Genomic DNA, 11,629 nt, shown 5'->3' on the forward strand with positions numbered 1-11,629 from the left:
CGTTTTACGATCGAAATTGGTTAAATGCCGGTGCTGTTGACATCGGTCTTCAAGTTGCTTTATCTGAATTTAACGATTTAGATTTCATTTCCCTAAGCATTTATGAATCGAAAGTGATATTTAGAGAAATTATAGCTCAGGATGCTAAAAGCATTGTTTCTAGCATCCTCGAGTATAAAATAATGATTTGCCCCATCCATAACAATGACCACTACACTTTGTTTGTGGTGGACACAGATCAAGCCGTACTGCATTATTTTGATTCAGGCAGTGTGAACGGCTCACAATTAATCAAATTAAAAAAGGAATACTTTACAAAATTTACTACAATGCTGCAATACTTTGCTAGCGTTGGGGTACAAAAGTGTGATGAGTTGGCTTTAAAACCATGGACCATTAGTGGTCTGAATAGCCAAAAGCAAATGGATGGATACAATTGCGGAATATTTGCAATTTTTAACGCTCAGCGTTTCCTGAAATTGCTCCAGAATAAAGGAGATCAAGAAATTACAAGCGCAGATTGCCACAGACGCTCCATTCACGAGAAAATTGTTCAACATATGGTGTTGAATGATTACATTGATCGGAAGTGTATTGCTTGTGATAAAACGGTGGCAGTTTTGAAAACATATGCAACCGACATAGCTGAGTTCATGTGCTATGATTGTTTAAATGTTGACAAACCAAAATATAAAGTTCAAAAGGTAGACATTACCTATGACAAATTTTCAAATGATCTCCCAACTGATCTAGTGAAAAGAAAATATCCGAAGTCATACATGACTGGAGTATCGTGGGACTCAGGCTTAAATACCTGGACCCACTACACTACAATTTATTTCACTGAAAAAGATCTTGAAATATGTTATCTTAATCAAGGCAAGCCTCAAAGAGGAGGTCTTTTTGATAAACATAAATACCCGGTCTTGATAAGAGATCAAATGAATACAATTGAAAAGAACTGTATTTATTGTGTTGAAAATCAAAACCACAGTAAGGGTTTCATAATTGTCTATGGCTACTGCAAGCACTATAGGCATGAAAAGCCATGCAGACTATTTAAATATGTTGCCTCTCTTCCCCAAACAAACGGATTGACATTCAACGTGTTTGTCAATCAGACCCAAGTGAATCACGTTCACAAAATGACTCAGCCTTGCAAGGGATTGGCCATGGACCGATTAAAACGTCAAGTTTTACAGGATCTTCCAAAACAAATTCGTCAACAGCAGGTTGCTAGTGTTGATGAATCTGTTGAAGAGACCAAAAATTGTGTCGAAGTTAAATCTTCTTCAATGATCAAATGCGCCAGACATAAGGCATTGGCTGAAGATGATGGCCATGAAGATCCCGTAACAGCTCTGTGCAAAAAATATGACGAATCGGACAGGAAATTCGTCCAAGGCATAGACGCTCGTCCCTTTGCTGTTAAAATGTTCTCGGACGCAGGACATGATGTAGTGCACCGCGAAAAAATACGCAACAAGAGGAAATCTTTGGCTCATATGGATGCGACTGGTACATTTTTTATACGTGTAAGTCACGCCCCCGGTAAAGATTTACAACTTAATTTGCTAGCTATAAGAGCAAAAAATTGTATTCAAGATCCCAGGAACTGTTCGGTGACCATTCCTGTATTTTATCATATCATATCTGATGCTCATGCAATTGACCTACAAACAGGGCTTGCATATTATTTGACATCATACATGAAGCGTTATAAAAGCGACGGATTGCCGTTCAGTGGAATAGTAACCGACAACTCCAGAGCAAACCTTCATGCTTTGTCTGTAACTTTTAATAGAATGACCATTCCAGAATATCTTAAAAAATGTCATGAGTGGTTAGGTCTCAGCACAAAGGATCAAGAGAACATTTTAAGCGACGTTTGTCTTATCTATCTCTGCGATGCACATTTGACAAAAAAGTAGAAGGGTCTGTGCCTAAGGGCACGAACGGAAGCTTGACGTAGGACCGTTAGTGGACGGAACAAATGTGAACATTTAGTTCTTTTAATTGAACAATCTTCAATAATCTTAACTCTTTCCGTTTTTTTATTTGTAAGCGTATCAAAATTGTAGTATTTATTTCAAAGAGAAGTTGAAGAGAATCCAAGGGACTGTCAACTTGAGTATTTTCGATTCATCTACCCGACTTTGAAAGGTGTATTTTGATTTTTTTTTGTAATTTATGAATTTTTAAGTTTTGTGCATTTTGGTATTAAAGAGTATTCAATTAACCCCTCACAGGATTTCCTTCCGAATTATATGAATGGGGCGGGGCGGCAAGTATCGTTTGTGCAGAATATGTAAAAAAGGAGGGACTTCGAGAGATTGAACTCGTGAAAGCTAATTTTCTCACAAATTTGATTTTATTGGCTTTCTGGGGACTGAATATACACCCAAAGCGAATTATTCCCACTTCTCTCAAATTCTATATGGATTTTTAACACTTCCTACCAGCGTGTTCTGGAAAATGGTCGGACGATGATTAATCTCACCAATACATTCAGGTCTACAATTCCACACCTTCTATAGATTCCAGGTTGAGCCTTGAAAGCTAGCTGCTTACGGGAACTGATGACCTTGACCAATGTCCAAATAATACTATTAACAAATTTATGGTGGTCCTGAACAGGACCGTTTTGTAGTGATGGTTGAGTAATGCTGAGCTGAGCACGACGAGCTACTGATTCCGATCCTAGCCTAGCGGTGGGACTTCTTCTTCCTTCTCTATGGTTGCTTAAATGAGCTCTACAGCTCACTGCTTGCAGGCAGCCTTTCGTTGTTGTTGTTGTTGAAAGCACTCCTGCTACTGCTGCTGCTGGACTGGACATCACCACTTACGGTGATTGAATGAGCACCGTCCAGTGGGACCGCATCGAATTCGATTTTTAAGTCTGTGTTAGCGAATGCGCTGTTTTCAGATATTCGGTGATAATTTTGATCACCATTGCAACAGTTGGACATTTGGTATTTTTCAATAGTGACCTATTGAAAATTAACTTAGTGTTCATTTTAGCAGATTGGTAGATAAATTTCCAATCGTTTGGCTTGTTTAGAATTAAAATCTATCTGCTATTGGTCGAAACCTAACCTCTTTTCGTAATGCTGTGCATTTTGGTTTTTTGAAATTGCGTGGATTCTATAGATCCTGTGGAGATCTATCTAGCCCTGATGTATGTGTTGGTAGAGGGAAAAATGTAAACTTTGCAGGAGACGATGTCTTAACACTCGAAAGCAATTTTGTGAAATATGAAGTAAAACAAATCAATAAATTATCTCAACATTTAGTGGAAAACCATTCATAATTTTTGGTAACATACAAAAAATTCTTTAATCCACATTAAATTTCATATGTAAGCGCCGATTGAAACAATCTTTTCGACGTCACTACAAGGGTGAAGGATTAAACGAAAGAAACGAATCGTGCGGAATGAAAGCCGAGGAAAAACTAATTGCACCAATATATTCAGGCCTACAATTCCACACCTTCTGTAGACAGGTTGCGCCTTGATAGATAGCTGCCTGCGGGAACTGATAACCTTGACCAATGTCCAAATAATACTCTTTAACAAATTTTTGGTGGCCCTGAAAAGGACCGTTTTGTAGTGATGGTTGAGTAATTCTGAGCTGGGTGTTCAACACGGATGAGGCTGTCGAGCTGTATGTCGTTTGGAGCGAAGGTGACACGCTTGACATAGATGACCGACCCGCAGCGACTCACGAAGAGCTACTGATTCCGATCCATAGCATAGCGGTGCATCTTCCTCCTCCTTAGATGGTTGCTTATGTAGGCTCTGCAGCTCGCTGCTTGCAGGCAGCCTTTCGTTGTTACTGGAGAACAATTTTCAACGCCACACGCCGAAAGCATTGCTACTGCTGCTACTAATTTCGACGACTGAACACCACCACACAGTGGTGTGGTCGTTGGGAGCGTGTGGTTCTGAGTATGGCGATGAGTGTGCAAAATATTACGCAATTCCATCCTCCCTATTCACACGCGCCCGAGGATCGGAGGCGAATGCCACTTCGACTTGTTTCGTCTACTTACTACTCTCTGACGACTGTGCTGGGGAAGCAGCATATGCATGTAGGTAATTGGTGGATTTGTTAGTTAATTCGACGCTTTTGGGCAATGCTGGACATTTACCAGTTTTCCAATAGTTTCTTGTTGAAAATCAACATTCGGGACATTGTTATCGATGCGTAGCCATATTTCTGATCGATTGGTGATAAAAATTATTGAAATTGGACCAGGGGCAGCTGAGTTATTAACGTTCAAAATCTTTCTTAATTTGTTACATGTTCCATTTTCGGTTTTCACTAAGTGTACCCCCATATAGAAATCGAAGACGTAGTCCTACGTCAAAAGTAATAAGGTAGAGCGGTACTTCGTCTTAATCGCCCATTTCCGTTCTAACGAGCAGAAAACATCAATAATATCAATGATTTCACCGTGCACAAATCAATAATACGTTTGATCTGATACGTTACTTCATAAGCTACAAAACAAAGCCGGTTAGAGCGTATTGTATGCATATTTACACTCATTGCTCTCAAAACAAAAGAAGCGCTCCAGCGAATCTCCTAAATTTATACCTGCAGCATAGAGATTAGTGACGTTTAACGGACGCACAATATAGCGGGAGTTATAGCCGGCGCCGGTGGTGTAGTGGTAAGCGTGACTGCTTTCTAACACCCCAATGGGTCTGGGTTCAATCCCTGCCGAGGTCGGTGGGATTTTTCTGAGGCATAAAAATCTCTGGTCACGTCTTCCTTCGGAAGGGAAGTAAAGCCGTTGGTCCCGGCCCATGTATGTTGAATGGGTGCGATATCCTACGCAGGTGTGGAAGCTGCCTTCCTGCACATTCGATTGCCGTCAATGGATGGCAATCGATGTCCGTCGGTGATTGGCACTAGATTGCGGAACAGAGACCGACGTTAAATAAAGGAAAGAAAAATGTAGCGGGAGGATCGCCGTGTAAAGTTGTTTATTATTTTCCTCTGGCTAACCTAAAAATGTAAGAAATTAGATCTGTCAAAATGTGTTTGACAGCGATTTGTTATGTATTTTCCTCGGATTTTCACTAACACGTTCTCACGTACCGCACCAATACAACCGGACGTGAAAATCTCAATAGGACGAAGAGAATTCAATGGCTTTTCAATGCGTTAGGACGGAATTGAAACTCGTAGAACGAACTTGGAATCAAGAAGCAGTGTTGGATTTTTAACAATATCTCAATACAATAACAATATCTCTAAGCGGACAAAGTGAATATGCAAAAGTCATCTGAAGACTGTCCTCGATGCAATGGTGAAGGTCGGTATTGGCCTAAATGTCGCTTTCTTGGGGATTTTTTCAATAGTAGTTATCATACCATATATTGGAATTGTTACGAATATTCAACTTTTTATCAACAACCCAGGCCTAAGCGGACAAAGTGAATATGCAAAAGTCATCTGAAGACTGTCCCCAATGCAATGGTGTCGGTCGGTATCGGCCTAAATGGCGCTTTCTTAGGGATTTTTAGCGACAACCTTCTGGTTCGGTTGCGAGCCTTGCAAGATTTCAGAAACGCCAATCCTGGTGTGTTCGCTCCAGCTGCATTACGTTTCACCAAAAGAGAAGTGAGTTTGCTAGCAAATTGTGTAGTTGACCAGCTACGCATGATCGATACACAGATAAGAGCTGAAACTATGGAAATCGTGTCTCGGCAAATTCTCTATCAATTCCCGTGCTTGGATTTCTCGGATGATGATGGATTCGGAGCTGGTCAAGGCTTCGTGGAACTGAAATATAAGATGATCAATCGAAACAATTATTTTAATAGGCTTAAGGACTCCCAAGCAGCAGCAACAAAACCCGTCATGAGTTTGAAGAAAAGTCGTAATGCCCGAGCTGGTACCATCAAACAATATTGGGAGAAAACTTCAAAAGAATGTGACAAAGATACTTTGTCAAAACTCAAAAGAAACGAACCAGTCCTACTAACGGATGCATTTCTTTTCCAATCCCAAGCCTTTGTGAGGTACCGGTTGGACGAGATCAATGCAGCCAGAATAATTTCTCAGCTTCCCGTGATTCGACGAAGAATACTTTTGAACTATCATTTCGAAAAGGCCACAGGAAAAAGTGTAAGCGTCTTCCGATACTATTTTGCATCAAAGAGAGACAAAATAATTCAATATTCACTTACATGCCGCAACAATTTGCACTTGGTGAAAACGTCGACTGATCTTGCCATACTTAAGCTCCTTTGTTGTTTGGTAGGGGAAAACTTCGATGAATTAGTTCTTCAGAAGGAGGTCAGGAATAGTATATTTTGACGTAGGACTACGTCTTTGATTTCTATGTTTTACAAGTAAAACATGCCATCATACCATCTTTTGGTTTTATTATTCCGAAAAACATTATTTTAGGGGTACACTCTGTGAAAACCGAAAATGTAACATGTAACAAATTAAGAAAGATTTTGAACGTTAATAACTCAGCTGCCCCTGGTCCAATTTCAATAATTTTATCACTAATCGATCAGAAATATGGCTACGCATCGATAACAATGCTTCCAAATTCCAGAAACTATTGAAAAACTGGTAAATGTCCAGCATTGTTCAAAAGCGTCGAATTAACTAACAAATCCACCAATTACCTACATGCATATGCTGCTTCCCCAGCACAGTCGTCAGAGAGTAGTAAGTAGACGAAACAAGTCGAAGTGGCATTCGCCTCCGATCCTCGGGCGCGTGCGAATAGGGAGGATGGAATTGCGTAATATTTTGCACACTCATCGCCATATTCAGAACCAAACGCAAATTCTCCGAGATAACCACCATCCGTCGTCTGGCTCGCCGTGGCGGTGTCTGACGTATCTCCGGTCTGATATACGAGGTGTGCTGAAGGTGTTCCTGAAAAATGAGATCCGTTATGCTGTCACCTACACTAAACACGCCTAGCGTAAGCGGCCATGGATGTTATCTACGTTTTGAAGTGACAAAGACGCACTCTGTTTGGTTTCGGAGGTTAAATCATCACCAACTTTGGCAAAAAAAAACGGCTCGTTTCAGGGCCACCAAGCTTATTACAGTAAAGAGTAGGAATAGAATTCATCTGCCTGTTTGTCCATATTCAGAACCAACGACCACACAGAATGCTCATGTAATCAAACTGGAAGCAGGGGTACACATTATTTTGATCAACCTTGATCAACTTTGAATCGCCACGGCCGGATATTTTCGATGGAAGAAGCAACAATCTAGCATCTAATTCGACGAAGACGGCAGGAAACATTTGTGAAGCCGAGTTATTTACGAAAGAGAGTGTCGATGAAGAGAATCGATCAATGTAGATAGGACCTATTGAAAAGTGACGCGAGATTTGTTTTCCGTACTGAGTTTCAATGCTACCGACGCCAGGGAGGCAGCTCCCACACCTGGACCCTACCAATCGACCCATCAACTCATGAACCGGGGACCAACGGCTTTACTTCCCGAAGGAAGGCGTGATCAGAGATGTTATGCCTTAGAACATGCCGGTGGTGCCGACTGAGATTGGACCCAGGCCTGCTGGGGTGAGAGGTAAGCACGCTAACCACCGGCGCCGATATCTTTCAAGGTGATATCACGGCGAATGAGATCGACCCAAATTTGAGTTTAGGTATCTCAGAAATAAGAAATAAAGTGCAGGAACTCAGCGATGAGTAAATTTACCTCATGTTTTCTCAGGTTTTTCCAGGATTTTCCATGGAAAAATTCCCGAATTTGAGAAAAGTAAAGATTGGATTCACTCAGTCTATTGGTACTACTCCGAGACTGAATAAAATATTCGTCAATTTCCTCATTTTCTGGTAGATTTTTTAGGTTTTCCACAGGAAACCATGAGACAAATTTACTCGTCGCTGAGTTCCTGCACTTTGGGCGATTATGAGTGAACTAAACTCAAATTTGGGTCGTTCTCATTCGCCGTGTACGCAAAAGGAAAAGAGCCAGTGTTGATAGCAAACTACTCATTATGGGAGGAGTATTTGTAGCTTTTATACCACTTGGTTGCTGTATGGCATCTTCAGTATAGCTACTACTCAAATCATATAATTAAATGGAGAGTTGATGCTGTCTTGTGGAATCTGGAAATTGGCGATATCGGCAGTAGATGGTCTTGTTTTGCGGAGAAAGGTGGGCCCATATTGGTTGATAACGGAAAGCTTGGCAAAATAGGTGCCGAGCTCCTCAGCTACGGCATCAGTGTCGGTGATGTTTGTACCTTATTTTTTTTTTTAAATCTTTATTTGAGAGAAGGCTAGTTCATCTCTTCGATGTTTGTTCCGCCAGTCTCGATTGAGAGCGGTGTGGTGCGCCTTTTCCCACTAAGAGAATTTACTTTTCCCCACAGGTCCGCGGACGACTGGGAAGCATTTATGCTCTCCAGGAAGTCGGTCCAACTATTTCGTTTGGCATCCCGGATGGTTTGCATGCATTGGTTGTGCCGTTCTCTATATGTTTGTAGGGTTAATTCCTTTTGCGGGTGGTTGGGAGGCGCTTGCCATGCCGAAATGCCTTTCGTCTAGCTTTCACTGCCACTTTTGTCTCTTCAGACCACCAGCGAAGAGCTTTTTGCCCGGGAGTTGGGCCAGTCCGGGAAATGGCTAGTCGTGCCGCATCTAGGATTATGCTCGTGAATTCTGAAAAATCGGTAGGATTCTTTTGTTCTAATAGTATATTGACATAAATCTCATAAGCCAGCCAGTCTGCCTGGTCGTATCGCCATCTTGGACGCCTCGTCGTTACAGGTGTCGACCCCGCGCAGAGCGGGATAAGTATTGGATGGTGGTCACGGCCGTGAAGGTCCAGGATTACGGTCCAGGTAGCCTTGCTTGCAAGGGAGCGGCTGATAGCAGTCACGTCAATGGCCGAGGACTACCTGCCGTTGAAAAAGGTAGAAGAACCGTCGTTAAGAACGACCATGTCCTTTTGGTCGAAGGTGTCTGCCAGGATCGGTGTATCGCCTCAGTGGGCGTTAAGGTCCCCTACTAAGATCCTAGGTTCAGGTAGGTTACATAATATTTCCGAGATTTGTCCATTGATGTTTGGGATTCTGCCGCACGGTAGATAGGCCGAAACTACCGTGATCCTATAGTCTCCTTCCAGTTGTACCCCTACTACGGGTAGGTCGGTATTCAGGTCTATGAAGCGGGAAGGGATGCTTCTTAGAACGCCGATAGCGGTAGATTGCCGAATGTTATTGCCCCGTTTAATGGTCTACTGGTATTTACCCCGAAGGGTTCGATCCATTTGTTCAGTGGTTACCCTATTGATCTCCTGGTCATCAAGTTTCATAAAACGTGTCAAATACCCTAAGATATGGGTATTTTCGGAACGGAGACAATGCGTGGCTGCCGAAAATCGATATCCGATGATATGTTGGACTCCAACATGGCGGCCATAGGGTTTCAGAAAAAGTGTCAAATACCCTACAATATGGTTATTTTCGGAACAGGGACAACGCGTAGATGCCAAAAATCGATATCAGATACCACTTTGGATTCCAATATGGCGGCCATCAGGGTTCAGAAAGTGTCTGATACCCTACAATATGGGTATTTTCGGAATGGGGACAACGTGTGAATGCCTAAAATCGATATCCGATGCCATTTTGGAATCCAATATGGCAGCCATCGGGTTTCACAAAAAGTGTCCAATACCCTAAGATCTGGGTATTTCGGAACGAGGACGACGCGTATATGCTGAAAATCGATATACGATGCCATTTGTAGGCTATTTGACACTTCTTCTGAAATCGGAATTTAATGAATTTAAAGATGGCGTCGGACATCGATTTCTTTTTTCTAGATGTCAACCCGATTTGACAGTATTTCCCAGTTTTTCTGAACCAAAGCCGCCATCTTGGATTAAAAGACTGCGTGACATCAGTTTTCAGCATCTACGTCCATCCTCATTCTGAAAATAACCATATTTTAGGATATTTGACACTTTTCTACAAATCGGAAGCCGCCGTCTTGGTTTACAAAATGGCGTCGGATATCGATTTCCAGCATCTAGACGTTACCCTGATTCTAAAAAAAAACCGTTTAATGGGTATTTGATACAATTTTTTCTCAAACCAGAAGTCGCCATCATGGATGGTGTTGGATATTGATTTCATCCCGTCCAAAAATACCCATATTGATGGGACGGTATCAGCATTTCCCATTTTTTCTGAAGTAGGAAGCCGCCATATTGGATTTAAAAATTGCGTCGGATATCGATTTTCATCCTCTAGACATCATTTCGATTCCCAAAATACCTTTATTTATACGTATTTGACAGTATTTCCCACTTAATCTGAAATCGGAAGCCACCATCATGGATTTCGAAATGACGTCGCATATCAATTTTTGATCTGTAGACTTAATGCCGATTACAAAAAATACCAATATTGATGTGTATTTGACTGTATTTCCACTTTTTCGTAAATCGGAAGCCGCCACTTCGATTTCCAAATGGCGTCGGATATCGATTTTCATCCTCTAGACATCATTTCGATCCCCAAAATACCTTTATTGATAAGTATTTGACAGCATTTTCCACTTTATCTTAAATTGGAAGCTGCCACATTGGATTTCAATTTTCGATCTCTAGACGTCACCCGATTAAAAAAAAATACCCATATTGATGGGTAAACAAACCACCTGACAATGATAAATTTGACATCCACGTGCACAGATCTATGCGCATACTCTCAAATGAACCGAGTGAAAAAGCAACAAAAGTCATAAAAACTGCACGAATTTGGATCGAACAGCTTCGCTTCAATGCAAAAGTAAGTTCATTTGACAATGAAAGAAGAAATGAGTCAAGCCAAAACAAACAGCATGAAAACTGATCGAAAGTGGTTCTGTTGATGTTGACGGGGATCTGCTCGAAGAGAAGACATAATGACTTTCAATTGAAAGTGATGGTTGACAGCTTCATTGTCGCTTGACGATTTTCGATTGCAAGTGACTTTGTGGGACCCTGCTTGGGACCGATAGGCTAGTCCAGTGTTCTAGAATTCTTGCTTCTCCTAGCTTTACTATGGGTATGGGGTCTTCTTTTACATTGTGAATCTCGATATTAAAACTGCATGCCGGAGGATCCTGTAATTAGTGAATACTTCAACTTTTTACTATAGATGTGTACATTTGAATTATTTTCAGTAATAAACGTGACATCATTATTTTGTTGAACGTAATTTCTCTTAAATTTTGTTTTGTGTTTCGCTTTGATAATTTTGTCCTTTACAAAGACTGTTTTTTCCATCTCAAAGTTAGATGGGTCTTCTCTGTTCTTATTAGGTTAGTTTAGGTTTTCTGGGGCTGGCTCGCCTCCGCCTGTTCTTATTAAATGTTGAAAGCAGTTTTTCTTTAGTTTTGTCAAGTTAGTCAAAACTTCGTCATATTGTTTTTGTCGGATTTCTTCTAGTCTGTCAGGGTCAATATGTTGGTCTTGATTCCTCGACTTCCCAAATACGATTTTCTTGGGTGTCATGGATATAGAGAGTGGATGGTATTGTTGTATTTTTAGACTAATGTTTGAATAAGATTTCGAACAAAGGCGGCGGGAGTTCTGGTTTTGAATGCGATTTAATTCTA

At 41.2% G+C, this 11,629-nt stretch overlaps 1 protein-coding gene across 1 annotated transcript; it reads left to right on the forward strand.

The window, feature by feature from the left end:
• Positions 1–5,702: 5,702 nt before the first annotated feature.
• LOC135708233 (uncharacterized) lies at positions 5,703–6,332 on the forward strand. Its single transcript, XM_065230230.1, has one exon. The coding sequence runs from the start codon at positions 5,703–5,705 to the stop codon at positions 6,330–6,332; it is 630 nt and encodes a 209-aa protein (XP_065086302.1).
• Positions 6,333–11,629: the final 5,297 nt, after the last annotated feature.

Source organism: Ochlerotatus camptorhynchus, unplaced genomic scaffold (genome assembly GCF_037179485.1).
Source record: "Ochlerotatus camptorhynchus isolate MF236.1 unplaced genomic scaffold, CSIRO-AGI_Acam_v1.1 ptg000328l, whole genome shotgun sequence".
Classification (NCBI taxonomy): domain Eukaryota; kingdom Metazoa; phylum Arthropoda; class Insecta; order Diptera; family Culicidae; genus Ochlerotatus; species Ochlerotatus camptorhynchus.

What these genes read in the sequence shown, in the direction of transcription:
- LOC135708233 (XM_065230230.1), top strand. Translation starts at nt 5,703, where the DNA reads ATGGAAATCGTGTCTCGGCAAATTCTCTATCAATTCCCGTGCTTGGAT.